Raw genomic sequence first — 18,647 nt, 5'->3', positions numbered from 1 at the left:
TCTGAGTGCTAAAGGGAGCTCTTGGTCTTGGTGAGAACCCATGCTGTAATCTGGAACCCTCAGATTTGGATGGAATTTGGCCTAATTTAAGTTATTTAAGGTGGATGTTTTGTATATGGCTCTCAATAAAATGTAAAGTTTTTGTGATGGAACCCATTTTTGTGTTTATTCATTTCTATGAAAAATCATGTAAAGTTTTCATAAATAGAAACCTGTTTTATTTTGGAACACCAAGGATTAATCCCATTGTTACAAAAAATCTCCAAATGAGTTGTGTATATAGCTGTCCGATTTTTATACTTTAATTCAGCAAGGATGCATAAAAATGCTGTTTGCACAAAAATATTCTGCACAACTGTTTTCAACATAGATAATAATAAAAAATATATTTTGTGGGCAGCAAATCCGAATATTAGAATGATTTCTAAAGGATGTGACACTGAAGACTGGAGTAACGAATACTGAAAATTCAGCTTTGCCATCACAGAAATAAATTACATTTTTCAATATATTAAAATAGAAAACAGTTATTTTAAATTTTAATAATATTTCACAATATTCCTGTTTTTACTGTATTTTGATCAAATAAATGCAGCCTTAGTGAGCATAAGAGACTCCTTTTACAAAAATCTTTCGCAAACTTTTAAACATTAGTGCTTAAATACAACAATCGATCCTACAGTATCCAGAAGAAAACAGGCTAGACTGAAGATGCCTCCATAACCCCTTTGAAATGACCTGTGTTGTTGTAACCTACTGTAGTCATAATATTAAATAATCAAAACATTTTAGTGTACATTTCCCTTTAAATCACATCTATCTATTTACTAGAACATTCTCCATGACTCAATACAAGTGACAAATGAACTCATGACTTGTGTGATAACTGAATTATCTTGTTTGAATTGCTCAGCATCTCCTATTTGTTGTGCTTAAACATGATCGTTTCCAGTGCAAGAGTCAACAAAACACATTAATGAAAGGCTTGTAATTTTAAAAAGCTAGGCTGGTCAGCTCATAATCTTTGTGGCCAAGTGTGAACTTGCTAGAAGCAGCTGAGGAACACAGGGACATGTTCTCTGAGTGTTGGACAAACATGTAATTCTTCTTATTAAAAGAGGTAAATAATATTTCTGAGCTGTAGGCCTACAGATTTGCTGACATGTTGTGATCTGCTGCAATGTGTTACTTGAGGATGTCTGACACTTTGAGGCCAATAAAGTGATAATATACACAGGGGCATATGTCAATATATTAGCATTTATATGCATAATCACTGGCTTTAACGTCATTAACTGTCACCACAAATTAGCATACTTACAATGCCATATTTAGGCTGCATAGCTGACTCACACAGAGGCTTCACTTCATAGTCCTCAAACGGAACACTTTTTGAGTCACTCTGATGGCTCGTGTATACTACATAGAAACTTCTCATCCTTAAAAGCATAAATACTTGTGAGGGAAGTTTTATCTCATCAAGGAGGAAATGAAGAAATGCGCGTGCTTACTAAATTATTAAATTAGGCCTTGTTTGAATAGCAAAGTGAATGACCTCAAATCAAATAACAAAAAATGACCTTAAGGAACAGCTTCGTCTTGGTTGTGCATCGCTTTGTTGTTTTCATTTTTTGCTTATGGTCTTTTTACAAGTAAAAGCAGTGAAAATGCATTGATAACTGCTAAAAAGAGTAAACTGAGCGCCCCCTGGAGGTCAGAATCACGTATGACTAGATTCAGTCAAGCTTCATTAAGTTCCTAAAGCATTTAATATCTACTAAAAAAGTAAATAAATAATTAACAAGAAACCTGTAGAAATGCATGAAAACAACAAAAAGCAGACATAAAATATTGTAGGCCTATTTGTATGTGTTTATTTTTTTAGAAGAGACCCATCTTTCTTAAAAAAAACAACCTGAAAATATATATATTTTTAAGAAGTGTTCTCGAAAAACATATAGGCCTACCCCAAAACATGTTGTTGTGTTTTTTATAGCAAGAGTAAGTGTGGTTATCTTGGCAGTTTGCGGTGATTTTATTGGACGGTGCATGGCGACATTTATCAAAAGGAAGTTAAAACGATTGGAGCTATACTGAATATGTTGTTAGTCTTCATAAAGTGTATTTTCAGATGTGCCTTAACATGTGACGCAACTGCATGGGTTGAATTAAGAATCAGATGACTGTCAATTCCCCTTGAGCCATTTGAGACAGTAATTGCAAACCTCTCTCAGCTAGACTGTTGCACGCATGTTTTTAAATTGGGATGTATTCAATAGTGGGAAGTATTAAAGCAAGTTCATTCACCAAAAGAAGATATTTTGAAGAAGGTTGGTAAATTGATGGCAGCCATTGCTTTCCATAGTATTTTTCCATTACTAGCCAACTAACTGTTACCAACATTCTTCAAAATATCTTCTTTTGTGTTCAACAGAACAAAGACATCCATGGAACAACTTGGAACAACTTGAGGGTGAGAAATTGATAAAAAAAAAAATATATGTTTCTGGGTGAACTATCCCCTTAATGAACACTTGACTGCAGCATCCCTGGATCAAAAAAAAAAAAAAGTGTGTCTATATGTGATTATTCTTAATCAGAGTAACAATGGTGAAAATTCAGTGTTAACCCTGGAGTGCAGACTTGGTGCGCCCAGAGACGGCAGGGCACAATTTACCCACACTTCCTTTGGCTTTGAGTTGCCAAATGGCTCAATGCAGATGACATAAACGTTTTCATTGTCTGAATTCTCGGAATCCTCACCACAGGCTTTTTCACAACTTATCTGTCTGCCCTGCCCTTCTTTTGAAACCTCATCAGCTCCTTTTTTAACACTGGTTGGCACACATCTATCTGTCATTCTTATCCACTATCTAAGCAATCTGTTAATTTTATTTTAAATAGTTGTATGACTTATTTGTATGTAAGGGGATTGTTGTAACAACCATGTAAAGATGTTACAATTTACCCCACCCCTGTCAGCCAGTGTTTAGCTAGCTGTATTAGCATAATGCTTTGAAATTAGCAGGTTAAAATGGTATCACATTTTGCCTGAGAAACTACAATTTAATCTAATATAAATTTTGTGATTTTATCTGCAAAAGATAAACAAAATTTAGGATTAGAAAAAATACATTCTTACCTAAAAATCTATTTTTTCTTTATGAAATCTGCATTTACCGCCTTGACAATGGGATCTGGGAGGAAGTGGGTACATAATGAAATGATCTCCTAGCTTATCCCTGATTAGTGGAATTCTCCCCATTTTACAACCATACCCGGTCTCCCCCACATATACTTAAATATTTTGGTTCCATAGATAAGATAGATTGATAGATAGATAGATAGATAGATAGATAGATAGATAGATAGATAGATAGATAGATAGATAGATAGTAATAATAATAAAACAATGTGATATCTAATTATTATACAAAACAAAAGCAACAACTGTTTCACAGTTTCACATATCGAGCTCTGATAGCATATAGGTTTGCCAAGCATTTTTGTAATTTGTATGTAAAGCTGATTTAAAAATGTGCTAATATGCATGTTTTGCTGCATCAAATGCAATTCCTGGAGATTTCTAAATAAATATACAACTAATCGAGAAAAACAGGAAACAACATGCGTTTCCATAAATAATAATAATTTAATATAAGTGGATTCTTTTGTCTGATTGATTTTCTACAATAAGACTCCATTGACCAGTTAAGATTAAACATAACAACCAGAAGGGAAAAAAGGGTTCAAATAGGCATGAAATTACAAGCACCTTCCTTGACCTAATTACAGTGACTAGCCTCATCTCACCAGATGCCCTATTTTGATGGTGGTGTTGGTGGGGTGGGATGGGGTGGTGGGGGTTCAATTCTCGTCATCTATGGAGGTCAATGTTTAAACAATATGCCTCACTTTTCTGAATGACCTCATTGGTCAATATGCCTTTTCTACAAAAATATCTTTAAATATTTGCATTTGAAGTCAGCGAACATAAAAATGCTCTCCAAATAAACATCAGCCATTGTCTTCTTCTTGGTGGTCATTTGTTTAATAGGTTACGTATTTAAATGACAGCAGCAGTTTCTAGCTCAGAGATTATATTGTCATATAGATGAACTTTGAAAGAATTCAAATTATTAATATTGGTCAGCAGTACTTATGCATACTCATTTAGGCCTATGGTTTGGCTGTCAGGGAGTTTAATCATATCAATAGATTTCACTTTTCCTTGTGTTTGGAGGATTACACATTCGCTTTTTAAGAACATTTTCTCCTTTGGAATCAATGGTAATTGCTTCAAGCTTTAAATGAAAATCAGATTTACTAAATCCTGGATTAAGCTGTTAAACTGATAGACCTTCTCACTTTCCCCTCTTCAAGACGGAGTAAATCTTTAATCTGCTCAACACTGTCTCAAAGTTACAGGACTAGCTTGTAACATATGGCCTTTTTGCATAGGACAGCCTCGGACTCCAGACAAGCCGATCATGTGAATGAGTGAAAAACAAGGCTGTTCTAGATGTCTGGACCAAGCCCTTTAAACAAGACAAGCAGCAGCTGGCCAGCCATGCCAATCTGCAATCAATGAAATCAAACCAGTGGATTGGGCTTATATGCCCAATTGAACAGCAAAATTACTTATCCAATGCAAAATGACCTGACAGCATGAGTTTATAAGGCTTGAATCGTGTTCAGCTGGGACATCAATTATGTACAAGATCCAGAGATTTATTATTTGTGCAAAACTTACTGATGGATGATTGCGTGTACCTGCAAGAAAATATGTAAAAGAGAAATAATTACATTAATATACTTCATATTAATGTTGTTATAATTAATATCATATTGTGCATTTTATATACTTATTATATTCTTAATTAAACTGGTTAAAGCAGCTTTTTTGATACATTAATATGGAAACTTAAAAATATTTAAAAATATTTTAAAATATCGGTACAAAAAATATAAGAAGTAAATATTAATACTAAACCATAAAAGGTAGAAATGATGATTTGTGATTCATGTTTATTCTTCAACAGGCTTTTGGGGCAAAACTGTGACTGTCTATGACCATCTGAATCTATCCCTGCTTTATTTGATTCACATTGAACAGATTGAGAAAGACAGCTTGTCGAAGTCTTCTGTCTGTCTCAGTTCCTCTGAGACACTCAAATCAATTATTTATCGTCCCAGAAATATTTTTCATGGTGTTGTCATCAATTTACTTATGTAGTTTAAAAACCTTTCTACTAAACATAGAAACTTAATTTAAGCTAAATGTAATTTCATTAAAGTATGAATTGATACTAATATATAATATAAATTACGTTAATTTTTAATATATATATATATATTGTTTATAAAATATACTAATATATCAGTGTAGTAATTTAACAATATAATGATCAATATATATATATATAATATTTAAATATTCATATTTAACACAATTAAAACAGTATATTAAACATTTATAGCATATGTTAAATATTATATTTTATATATTATATTAAAATAAATATTAAATGAACTACCTTAAATATGAATATTTAATACATCTAACATACATTATAAATGTATAGTAGAAACATATACTAATATAGCAGTATAGTAATTTAATAATAATAATATAATTATATATATGCAATTAACATACAGTACATTATATATTTATAGCAAAAAACTATTACTTTATTCATTCATATTGAAGATTATATTACAAGGTTAATGTCTTCATATCATATAATACATTTAGATTTTAAATCCTATAACACTGTAAAATAAATTGGCAAAATTGATTCCATGCAATGACTTGTAAACAATGTTCATGGCTAAGATGCATGCACTTTTAATTAGGTAATCCTTGTCATTCACCCCTGGTCGTTGCAGTGGCCCAGGACAGATGGTAAGTTATCTATGTTTTTAACGCATAGACCAGCCAAAGTTAATTGGAATGTCATTAAAGTTTGAGTTAATGGGGGTTGGGGTGGGGAGCTAGTTCGAGTGCACTACTCCTGCTGTTGGATATGTGTGTTTCATTAATAATAATGGATGTTTGGATGGAGCAATAAGGGTGGGGCTCCACCTGCTGCCACCTGTTAATACCAGAGCTCTATATAAGCATCAGTCATCCTTATGGCAGACCACAACCACTATCCTCAAGGACTGCACCACTATCTGGATTTTGTTCACTACAGGGACAAGAAGAAGACATTGTGTCTGAGGAAATTTTACACCTCAAAGGATCCGTTTTCAAGACCAACGTTGGCCTATGAGGACCTTTGGCCCAGAAGTCATGAAGTCCCGCAGACCGAGCTGTGCAGATTCAGGGTCGGAGTCTGACTCCAGAGACCCAGAGAAGTTTGAGAGTGCCATTCGGCGAAGGATGGCAGCCAACGCTCGAGAGAGAAAGAGGATGGAGGGCCTGAACACCGCATTCGACCGCCTCCGCAAAGTGGTTCCTCAGTGGGGTCAGGACAAGAAACTCTCTAAATATGAAACACTGCAGATGGCCCTGAGCTACATTATGGCCCTCAATCGAATCCTGACTGACGCCAGCAGACACACAGCTCCAGAGAAAGACTGGCTGAATCTACAGTTTGACGGCCTACAGCCAGAGACCTATTCTTGCTTTATGAGCTATAACTCCCCTGTGGAAAATAACTGTATGCATCCCTCCTTCTCCTACCACTACGAAAGCCTCTAAGCTCTCAGGGACTGATAAGCAATGGTGCATTCACTTGTATCTTTCTTTGCATAGATACAGGAGTCAGTAAATATGTATGTATTACTATGTAATATTTTATGTTTATGGTTCTGGAAATCAAGTGTTTGATTAGCTTTAATAGAGTCTAAAGCATTCTAGGGGTAGAGTTGCTTAAATTGTTGCAAAAAAAGGTATGTTTTTCTGTACAATTTTAGAAAATCTTCCATCATGCATGTTGTAAATGACTCGATAAAAACACAGATCACAGTTCATATTTTTTCATTGCTTTGTATCAAATCTTTGTGTTTAGTGTGTGCTCAGCTAAGTCAAAGCTGAAAAACATTCAAAAAATACACTGTGATCTTATTTTGCCAAAATGGCATCCTAAATTGCTGTTCCAATTTCTTATTGATTTTTTAGTACTAAACTCAATAAGGGAAAAATGAATTTGGACAAATAATAATAATAATGGATTTAAAATTGTATCTTGTAACAGTGTTCTATGTGATAGGTGATGTATTTTGAGCTGTAGTTTAAACAGGATTTAAAATGTTTTGTTTATAGTGCAGTTACAAATAAACTCTATCAAAGACTTTGTGTACAGTACATTAATGTAAGAATAACATTTTATCCACTATATATACTATAGCCTACCCTAATCTGTTTAAAAACTCATCTTATATCTGTAGACAAGACGAGAATTTTAATGTTAAATTTTGTATACTTTTAATGACATGCACACATTTTCCTCCATTTTGAAAGAGATTTGCTATAAAATAAAATTTTACTACAGCATTTTTTTTTTCTGTATAAAGGGCTAAATACAAATACCAGTTCTCATGGTGTGCACACTGGACAGATAAACACATTTCGGTGAAGCCCTCTGTGTCCCAAGATAAGCAGCACCAAACAAAAGTCTCTGCTGTCAGTTCAGTGAAGGAATAAATAATGTTTAAAGGACTGAATGACGTCACGGTTGAACTATGTGTCCCATCATGTGCTGTGTACAGACACTTTTAAAGATGAACGAAAATATCCAAATAATAGTAAAATATTGTTGATTTTTATTTTTTATTTCGATAATCATTTTTTCTTTTGGCTTGGCTAATATCACAAACCAATAGAATGTCCTTCAGAGTTTAAAGATTACTAGGAGAGTTTAATTTAGAGAGGAGATTAATCTCTTTGCTGTCCGATGACTGTGTATAACGTGTCTTTTCAGTGCTAATGAGGCGTGAACGGCCAGAGCTCGGCCGAAAGCGTGTACATAAAGCGAGATACACCCATCTTAATCCGTTTAGCTTCAGCTGTCATTATGACCATCATATCAGTATGTAGCTCCTAAACTCAAAGACACCCTACAATGATTTAAAAATTATTAGCCTACTAAATTAGGCAGATTAAGGTCAAGACATTGTTCATTTTATTTTATACTAAAGTCCATATTTCGTGCAATCATATTAAATCTTGCAAATGTTAGTTTACAAATGTTTGAATGAGAAACAAATCGCTGGTATGCCTACTTGAATACGAGTAAATGGTTGCTTATTATGTATCACAGAGGTTTTTAAACCTCCAGGGGGCCACAAGGAGGTGCTATGATATCTGGAAAAAAGGCAAGGAAAATTTGAAGGGGAAAAGTATCAAAAAAAAAAAAAAAAAAAAAAAAAAGTAAAGTAAATATAGCTTCACCTACAGAATATACTCTGTTATCTATTAACTCTCTCCCCGCCAACGGTTTAATTTTTATTATTATTATTATTTTTTTTTTTATGTTGACAGCCACAGCAGCATTTTTGGACATTTTCACAAAAATGTCATGCCCCCCAGAATATTTTGTTGTATGAATATCTGGACATGCAATATAGGCCTATATCAAAAGAAAGAACAGATCTGCTTTTTTTTTTTTTTTTTTTTAAATCAACACGTATGTGGTTAAGTTCAATAAAAAAGCAAAATTTTTAGCAAAAAGCTGAGAAAATCGCGTTTTTTGTCAAAAACTACATCAAGATCGGATTCAGAACGATGATCAAATCTAGATCGAGTCCATCAACACCTAGCCCACAAAGCAGTCCCAATCACTTCCTGTGTCGATATTTCAATGGAGTAGGCCTAACATTAGTCTGTTTTGATTTATATGCTGTTTATTGTTGTTTTGATTTATATGCTGTTTATTGTTGATGATGGCATTATTTTCATATGCATCTGCTTACATATGAGATTGTCGTTTCTGCTTCTTCTTTGCCTGTGTTTTGATATGGAGATACATACTTGTCCGGTCCAGGAGATAAAAACACGTGAAGCCGAAAAAGTAGGCTAAACATTTTCAGATATTATTTCAGTCATTTGTTTTAGATGTCTGCTGACAGCTAATAGTTTAATTCTCGGAATAATTGAATTACTATTTCTGTGCATCTTTACAATTAAAGTTTGATCTTTGTTTCAGCATGTCTAAAACAATGTGACGCAAATTCACATTAGCTGTGCATTGTCAATGATGCTGTTATAGAATCTTTAGCTGATGTTTCAGTTTCCCTAATGACATGGATTGTGTTTTTAATGGATGTGTAAACAAAAGACCAGCCCCTCCTTCCACAGAATCAGAGGATTCAAAGAGAAAGGTATAAATACAAGTTGAACCTATCCTCAGGCAAAAGCTTCACTTGAGCATTTCATGATACATCCATCTACCTAACCTCTCCATTTACCACAATGCAACACTTCAATAACCAGGCGGAAAATCAGCTGGGCAACACAGTATCGTGCGAGCTGGATGACTTTGAGAAAGGAGCCTGGGTGAATCAGGCCTACAGTGGCTCTCCTGCACCCATCAGACGCCCCATCAGCACCATCTACAACCCTCAGCCCATGTTTCACAGTTCTTTGGAGAACATGAACCAACTGAATCTGCCTAACCCCTATTTAGCCGAGGATAAGGTGCGAACCCACCCCACTGAGGAGAAGAAGTCTGGATGCTGCTCCTTTTTCTTAAAAGCCATCAAAGGTAAGGGAGGATCCATGCATCTTCCTATTTTCCATAATATGATTATTCTAGATTTACTTTAGCACTGTTAGCTTTTATTTATGTATTATTATTATTCCATGTTTACTATTCTATTATTATTATTCCATTTTGTTTGAGTGTTGCTAATATTGTTTTTTATAATTTATTATTAATGCAATAAAATACATATTTGTATTATTTAATAATAAATTAATCATTTATAATACTTTAAAAATACGTAATAATACATTACTTAATATTATTGTAAGTTAATAAAAAAAAATACAAGCATATATATATATATATATATATATAAGTGATTGTTTCGGTTTGGTAGGACTGTGGGGAACAGCTCTAAGAAAAGACACAAAGGAGAATCCTGAGCTCAATGTCAAAGCAAATCTCAAAGAACTGGTCATCTACATTGTTTTCCTAGTGGATTTGTGTCTGTGTAAGTATTAGGTCGATTGTTTGCTATATTTATCCCTGTCTGAATGCACTGTTTTTACCTGTTAGGACCACCTGTTGGAGTTGAAACCACTTAATGGATTTATTGATAACGGATCAATATGTAAAAAGTTCTTTTCACGATTTGTTATCACAACTTCTTTTCTTGTTAATGTGGTTCAGAAAACATATTTTGAGTGTCTGTTGATTAAACCAATCTCCTTCCTTCTATTAACTCATATTTTGAATGTCAATGTCAACTCAAAATTCTAAGGTAACCATGTTACTTACTAATGTTAAACCAACAATTTTTTTTAAAAAGTTTGTAGCTGTGGATATTAAGGTCATAGGTATATCCATTAAAACATTCGCATGTATAAATGTAAAACTGTTCAAATGTCATTAGCTTGCTCTTTTGTCTTTTTGATCATACTGGCTGTAATCTGAACTAATCCCATGGTTTCCCATTATCTAGTGCTCTATTATGATCAGAGATGTGTATCAGACTAAGTGCTTGTTATAAAATGTCCACTGCTCCCCTGTGTTACAACGCAGCATTGTCCAGGGGAAAATAAGGCTTTAAAGGAACACAAGCGGGACCCTGCTGTCTTTTACTGATAAGAGCTCAGGTCAGGCAATCGAGGCTTTGTTTGTGCTGGTCACATTGTTCAAGAGAGCTATATTTGTGTGTTCAAACAAATAACCCTCCCCTCATCCCTGGCCGCAGCATTCGTGACGTGAGCACTGCTAATGGATGAAACTTCAATGAATTGATATCCTTTATCTGTGTGAATGGTGAATGGTGTAGCACGTCTGTGCAAAGTTCAATAAGTGATGTGATTGTTGTTGACTGATTGCAATCATGTTCTCATGCAGTGACCTATGGCATGACCAGCAGCGCCACCTACTACTATACAAAAGCTATGACTGATCTATTTGTGAATATACCGAGTGGCAATGGATTCAGCTTTTACTACATCAGCAACGTGAATGATGTCTGGACAGTGAGTTTTAGCAGATTCTATTATTCTGATGTGAATAAAAATCAGCGTTAAGGTGTATTTATCTATTTATAATATTAAATTATTTTAATTATAAATATTGGTCTTGCCCTGGTATTTTTAAAGTACAATAAATAAAGTAGGCCTACAATTTATTCCAACACAAATTCCAATTTTTGGATGTTTGGATATATTTACTTAAGACTATATATATATATATATATATATAATGTGTACATTTAATAATAAATGTTATATATATATATATATATATATATATATATATATATAGATAGATAGATAGATAGATAGATAGATAGATAGATAGATAGATATATAGATAGATAGATAGATAGATAGATAGATAGATAGATAGATAGATAGATAGATAGATAGATAGATAGATAGATAGATAGATAGATAGATAGATAAATAGATAGATAGATAGATATATTTATAAACATTTAGTAATAAATGTATATAATAATTTATAATAAATGTTTGTTTTTGCCTGGCTGAATTATTTTATATAGTTAAGTAATGTATGTTAAGTATGTTTATTTTAATAATATTAATATTATTCAGTAATTATTTAAGAAAATAATTTCAAGTTTTTGCTAATATGATTTATTTGATTTTAATATTTTTTTGTAATATATTTTAATGTTTTAAAATAATATTATTGTTTGTATAATAGAATTTTTTTATGTAGTTTTAAGTATGTTTATGTAGTATTAACATCATAATAAATGTTTGTCTATTCGTGGGACAGATCCAGTACAGCATCAAAGTCCCTCTTGCTATGATTTGTTCTTTAATCTTTGCAGTACATGGAGGGCCCATTACTTGACAGCCTGTACTGGACTAAGTGGTATAATGATGAGCCTCTTCAGAATGAAAATCAATCCTTCATTTACTACGAGAACTTGTTGTTAGGAGTCCCCCGCATTCGACAGCTCAAAGTGAAGAGCAACTCCTGCAAGGTGCACAAAGACTTCCAGCAGGAGATCTCCGAGTGTTTTGATGTGTACAGCGACAAGAAGGAGGATGACAGCAGGTTTGGAATGATCAACGGAACAGCGTGAGTGACATTTATGATTAGCAGCAGTCGTATTTCTCTCTTTGGGTGTTGAAATGTGTTTATTTATGAAATATAATCCTATTGTTCTTCAGCTGGCAGTACCACTCAGAAACGGAGATGAAAGGGTCAAATCACTGGGGGATACTGACCACATACAGCGGAGCGGGATATTACCAAGACCTGGCAAAGACCAAAGAAGAGAGTGCAGCTATCCTGAATGACCTCAAAGACAACCTGTGGCTTGATCGTGGAACTCGAGTTCTTTTCATTGACTTCTCCGCATACAATGCCAACATCAATCTCTTCTGTGTTATAAGGTACTTGACCTAAATCAAGATCATATATAATGCATTTTTTTGCATTTGCATGTCCAAAATTACACATTTGGTTTACTAGGTTAGTGAATAAAATAAAATTTCTTCATCTGTTCTTTAACATAAGCTATCCCTTTCAATGTACAAGGCAGACAAAAAAAGAAAACACCAATAAATGTTTGTGTTTATATAATATGTGTGTGTGTGTGTGTGTGTGTGTGTGTGTGTGTGCACGTACAAATATATATATGCATATTATATATATATAGGCTACATACTGTATATATATGCACACATATACATACACAAATAGATATAGGTGTATGTGTGTGTGTATATATATATATAAAAATAAATATAATAATATATATACACACATATTATTTAAACAAACTTTTATGTTCGAATCGATTAATCACGATGACAGCACTAATTACATTTAAATATTTATTATATTTATATATTTATTACAAATTATTTATACAAACAATAAATATGAAACATATAAAAAAGTTCAATCTATAGAATTTTGTTATTGCATTATATTATTTATAAAACAATAAATAATAGTTTTCTTCTTTCTTCAGATTGGTGGTTGAATTTCCAGCTACCGGTGGAGCAATTCCATCCTACCAGATCCGTACTGTAAAGCTGATTCGTTACGTCACCACCTGGGATTACTTCATCATCGGCTGCGAGATAGTGTTCTGTGTCTTCATACTCTATTACATTGTGGAGGAGATTCTGGAATTCCGAATCCACAAACTGTCCCATTTCAACAGCATCTGGAACATTCTTGATTTAGTGGTGATACTGGTAGGAGGAAAGCAAATCATATCAGATATCAAAACATCCGATATCAAACATATTTGAAAGACTTTTTTTTCTAGCTATAATAATTAAAAATCATCATATAATTGGTAAACATTACTTGACAAGAGCAGACTCTAATAGTAAATGTGCTCTTTTTAACAGCTTGCTGTTGTGGCAATAGTCTTCAGTGCATTTCGGACCATCAAAGTGGACAAACTACTTGGAAACCTTCTAGAACAACCTGGCATCTACGCTGATTTTGAATTTCTTGCATTTTGGCAAACCCAGTACAACAATATGAATGCAGTAAATTTGTTTTTTGCTTGGATTAAGGTAATTTTTTATTAAGTTTTTAAAATGACATACTGTGAAGGGTAGAGTTTCAAATGGTCATACTTTGGGCCGGTTGCATAAACTGTCTAATTTCTTACAGAATAGTAAGATTGATTACTCCTAACTAACTGCTAGTTGGTCATATTAGTTCTTAAGACAGTGTTAATATCCCCCATAGCCAACTCATCTTTGATCACCAAAATGACATATTTTAACGTTTTTTCTTTGAAATGTTTATCAACTACACCCTTGCCTCATTTAGTATACGTTGTTCTATGAATATGCAAATTAGCCCCGCCTCCACTCACACCAGCTCAGAGATCCACTTGTTGACGATCACACATTGTTGTGATTGGTTACAAGGTAGTTTTTGACCAGCGATTTCAAACTGTGTTTTTCGAGACTGTTTTGGTTCACTGTAGTTTTAAGGAGAAAATACTCAGCAATGGTGTTGACTTAAAGCATGTTAAAAACACCACATAAACATACAAACAACATATAAAGCTTGATTTTCACCACAGGGGGACTTTAACATAATGACTATGTTTATGCAACTGGATTTTTATATATTATATATATTATATTTTATATTATACTTACATAAATTATTCATTTAAATGTTAGTTCATTCTCAGAAAAAAAAGGTACAATAAGCGGTTACTGGGGCGGTACCCTTTCAAAAGGTATACCGTTGTACCTAAAAAAGTGCATATTAGTACCTTGAAGGTACATATTGCTACCAAAAGTGTACATATTAGTACTTAAATTGTAAATATTAGAACCCTTTTAAAGGGTACAGTCCCAGTGACAGCTTTTGTATAATTATTTTTATAAGAGTGTACATAGCAGTTAAAGACACATAAAATAGGACCTCAAATTTTTTGTCTAGTAACCTGTTTTGATATTACGATGGCTTCTATCTCTGCAGATCTTCAAGTACATCAGTTTCAATAAGACGATGACCCAGCTTACGTCCACTTTGGCTCGATGTGCATTAGACATCTTTGGATTCGCCATTATGTTCTTCATTGTGTTCTTTGCATATGCTCAGCTGGGTTACCTGCTCTTTGGAATGGAAGTAGAAACATTCAGCACATTTAACAAGTGCATGTAAGGATGTTTTTTCTCTCCGTTAAAACATATTTATATATTTTTTTATGCTGTCAAAAATATTAATTTCTGTGTAAAAAAAAAACGGTTTAATTTCAATTAAAAAAAAAACTTTATTGAAAATAATGTCAGTTCTTTGCCTTGTTTCTCCACTCTGCAGTTTCACACAGTTTCGAATCATCCTTGGAGATTTCGATTATGATGCCATTGACAGGGCAAACAGAGTACTTGGACCAATATACTTCTTCTCCTATGTGTTCTTTGTCTTCTTTGTGTTACTGGTAAGTTCTTCAGACGTATATAATTTGCTTACAATTGTTTGTTCTAAATCATAAGTGCATCTTTATCAATTAACATGATGAATTGGCATTAACAGAACATGTTTCTGGCCATCATCAATGACACATACTCTGAGGTGAAGTCAGAACTGGCTTCTCAGAAAGACGAGTTCCAGATTTCAGATCTCATCAAACAGGTAAGTCATCCTAGACTGGAGCATACAGTGGATACGTCTGCAAATCTATTACATTTATGTGTGGAAAACCGTGTAAACTCCACGAAAACCAACACTGTTGTGTTTGCATTGTTTAAATGCATGTGGGAAAACTATACTTTAATTACAGAGTTATGCAAAGACCTTTATGAAACTGAAACTTAAAAAGGAAAAGATCTCTGATGTTCAGAAAACCCTGGATTCAGGCTCAAGTGATCTGGAGTTTAAAGATTTCAGGGATGCTTTGAAAGAGTAAGTTTCAGGTGGAACACTAACACATTTATGTATAGTAGCAGCGCTGATGCAGAAGAACTCATGTATTCTGGTAATGTGTCCCACATGTCAGAATGGGTCACGCTGACCATGAGATCTCAGCCGCTTTCTCCAAATTTGACCAAGATGGGAACCAGACTTTGGACAAGCAGGAGCAGGAGATAATGAAACAAGAGTTGGAGGAAAAAAGGGTGTGTTTGAGTTTTTTGGGGTTTTTTTTGTAAGTTAATGTTTCTAAGATGGATCTCCATGTTGACATTATTCTGATATGGATATCTATATTCTTTTTGTATTTTCAATTAGGAAGCACTCAATGAAGAGCTTCGTAATCTTGAAAACAATGTTGAACCTGCAGAGGACCACAGAAAGAAGACAGTTCCTCTAGAGGACTTTCAGAGGTTTGTGTACAGAAACATTGTGTCGCAAACTCTTAGTGTCAGTAGTAAAACCTGATGTTCAGTGTTATTTTAGTATTAATTATATGCTGTATTGTATTCATATTTTAGTAACTTTTATTAACCTTTTTAATGTTAGTCAATAGAATTATTCATGTTCATGTTATATTAATGCTAACAGATACAACTTTTGATCTTAAAAATGTTATTAATAAATGCTGAGATAAAAGTAATTTAGTTAACTAATGTTAAATAAAACATTTATTTTCAGTTCAATTTTTTTGTTTTGTTAATTTTGTGCTTTTGTCATTTTTTTATTGTATTGTTTTTTTTATTATATATATTTATTCTTTTTTATTATATATTATACTATTTTTTGTTATATTTATCTTAAATTGTATTTTTATTTCAGTCATTTAATTCTTTCTCAATATATTTTAGTTAGTTGCCAAGGCAACATGTCTCATTTTTAAGTTATTGTTCTATTCCAGGCTTATTCACAAAGTTGCTCAGCTTGAAAAATCTGTGACCACTATAATGTCCAAACTGGATGTTGTTATGGAGAAAATTAGACTTCAGACATTCAACACAGAAAACAGAGACATGGATAAGCAGACGACCAGAGAAGATGTGAGTTTTTAGTTCTATAGAACTTATGACATTGTACTTAAAATGATTTAAAATAATATATTTAATAAAATACAAATAAACAAATTGTTTTTAGATTATATATTACATAGAGGAATCATGGATATACTGTATTATAGCAGATATGTAAGCCATGCTGCTGTATTGTGACAGGAATCAAGACCGGGTTCAGGAGGGAATATTCAGGTAAACCTGGAAAGAGTCTTGGCTCAGGGAGCACCATCCTGGTCATTAGCTGGTCCCATGGGGAATATGAGGAATCGTTTGCACCCAGATGTAGGATGGCCAGTCGTCACCGAGAACAGTAGTTCTGCACGCCACTGATTCATCAAAACCTGACTTTAAAACTGACTAACAAATAGGCTTAATCTAAGCCTGATCTGTGGATATAGACTCAGATATGACAGTAAAGAGGAAGGTATTACTGTAGAATAGATGTAGTACTCTGTTACCAGCGGCACATGAATCTGCTTGTCTCTTCTCCATACTGACTGTTTAACATGCAGTCACTGTGGCTCTTATAAGAGGGAATAAATAGCAATATGATTGATGGTCTTATTATATTTCACTTTAAGGCTTGATTAATGTTTCAGCACAGTGTAATTAATATATTGTGGTGTTAAATACATTCCCTATAGTTTCTGGGAATTTTTCCAACTATATTAGGCCACAAACTATTCTTCTGACCTTCCTCCCTGTTTATGACTATTTTCATGATTACTATTGGTTCTTGTGAAACAACTTCTGTACAATTAAGATACAAGCAGAAATTAATATTTCTAATGACTATGAAATGTCATTAGACTTTCCAATTATATATGGAAACTGTATTTAGCTAAATTTAATGAGAATAGTCAGTTACATTTGACATGAAAATGGTCATCAAAGTGCAATGTGTATTATTAGTCTATGGAATCTTATTATATACTTTAAGACATTTTCCTTAATCTCTTTCTTTACTTTGATATGAACTACTTGTAAATGCTGTATTTTATAGTGAGAAGCATATCAGTGTATACTCGACCTACTATAGTTTATACACTAATCTTGGAACAATATTGCTAGTATATTTAAAAAGATATATAATATTTATCTTTTCTGATTAAAATTAATTATAGGCAAATAAATAATTGAAATTGCAAAACAAATGGTTTTATCATTTACTATGTTGAAACCAGACCTTTTTTTTTTTTTGAAAAAACAAAAGTGAGAAAACATTTCTTGTCCAATGGTTCATTTATTGAAACTCATTTAGACTAAAAAGAAAACTTGAAATGCTAAGTTGTATTCAAACATTTCTGCCTTGTACATTCAATGCTTTGAGCAACCTCAATATTACGGTTTGAAGCATGCAATTCCTTAACATCCCCAGAAAAAAAAAAAAAAATCCAAACCTCATCTCTGGCTACTCAAAAATGGCACGCATATTTGTTAAAACAGCAAAAGGACAAATTTACAGTAGGCTCTAAAATAAATCATACAGCTCTCTACGAGGTTCTCAAATTGTTAAACTGAAATTTGTGTGACTGAGCAAAAATTAAGGCTTGCTTGTAACTGTCAGTCACACATGTAACGTTTGTCTAACATACCGGTATGCTGCGTTAGTTCTACAAAGGTCTGTCAAGTAGAGCGCATGCTTTGAAACCCTTATTCCAGGCCAAGATATCAAAAGATATTTACAGGTATGGCCATCATGACCCTTTCTCCATAGTGAACGGGAGAGATTTCACTGTCTGTAAATTGGAGTAAAAAGATACATTATACACACCGTATCAAAGAGCTCTAGAATCTGAGGAGAACAGGGAGCTAATGTGGATTAAATATACACCACTGCACATAGAAATTCATTTACACGTCAACATTTACAAGACACAGGTCCAATGAACCCCCAAAAAAGTGCCTTTACTTACATTTGTTTGCCAAGTCAGAATGCAGAATGAAAGTTTTTTTTGTTGCCATTTGTTGTTTTTGTACAAAATTCAAAGTCCATACTGCAATGAACAAGCAAACGCATGATCAGTTTGGG

At 33.4% G+C, this 18,647-nt stretch overlaps 2 protein-coding genes across 2 annotated transcripts; both read left to right on the top strand.

The window, feature by feature from the left end:
- The first annotated feature begins 6,161 nt into the window (after window positions 1–6,161).
- Window positions 6,162–6,949, top strand: atoh7 (atonal bHLH transcription factor 7). Its single transcript, XM_056257091.1, has one exon. The coding sequence runs from the start codon at window positions 6,275–6,277 to the stop codon at window positions 6,707–6,709; it is 435 nt and encodes a 144-aa protein (XP_056113066.1). The 5' UTR covers window positions 6,162–6,274; the 3' UTR covers window positions 6,710–6,949.
- Window positions 6,950–9,375: 2,426 nt separating this feature from the next.
- pkd2l1 (polycystic kidney disease 2-like 1) lies at window positions 9,376–17,400 on the top strand. The gene is made up of 15 exons (XM_056257066.1): window positions 9,376–9,713; window positions 10,051–10,164; window positions 11,037–11,164; window positions 11,989–12,242; window positions 12,335–12,559; window positions 13,144–13,372; window positions 13,532–13,702; window positions 14,631–14,812; window positions 14,973–15,093; window positions 15,189–15,287; window positions 15,436–15,557; window positions 15,652–15,769; window positions 15,882–15,976; window positions 16,465–16,603; window positions 16,775–17,400. The coding sequence occupies exons 1-15, from the start codon at window positions 9,422–9,424 to the stop codon at window positions 16,943–16,945; spliced, it is 2,460 nt and encodes an 819-aa protein (XP_056113041.1). The 5' UTR covers window positions 9,376–9,421; the 3' UTR covers window positions 16,946–17,400.
- Window positions 17,401–18,647: the final 1,247 nt, after the last annotated feature.

Source organism: Rhinichthys klamathensis, unplaced genomic scaffold, assembly GCF_029890125.1.
Source record: "Rhinichthys klamathensis goyatoka isolate OS25496 unplaced genomic scaffold, OSU_Roscu_1.1 h1tg000135l_1, whole genome shotgun sequence".
Taxonomy (NCBI): Eukaryota; Metazoa; Chordata; class Actinopteri; order Cypriniformes; family Leuciscidae; genus Rhinichthys; species Rhinichthys klamathensis.
This window is presented reverse-complemented; position numbering and strand designations above follow the sequence as displayed.

Excerpts from the sequence above, each read along its gene's own strand:
- atoh7 (XM_056257091.1), top strand. The coding sequence starts at position 6,275 with ATGAGGACCTTTGGCCCAGAAGTCATGAAGTCCCGCAGACCGAGCTGT.
- pkd2l1 (XM_056257066.1), top strand. The coding sequence starts at position 9,422 with ATGCAACACTTCAATAACCAGGCGGAAAATCAGCTGGGCAACACAGTA. Across the intron at positions 10,165-11,036 it reads CCTAGTGGATTTGTGTCTGT|TGACCTATGGCATGACCAGC; the intron begins GTAAGTATTAGG and ends GTTCTCATGCAG. Across the intron at positions 11,165-11,988 it reads ACGTGAATGATGTCTGGACA|TACATGGAGGGCCCATTACT; the intron begins GTGAGTTTTAGC and ends TAATCTTTGCAG.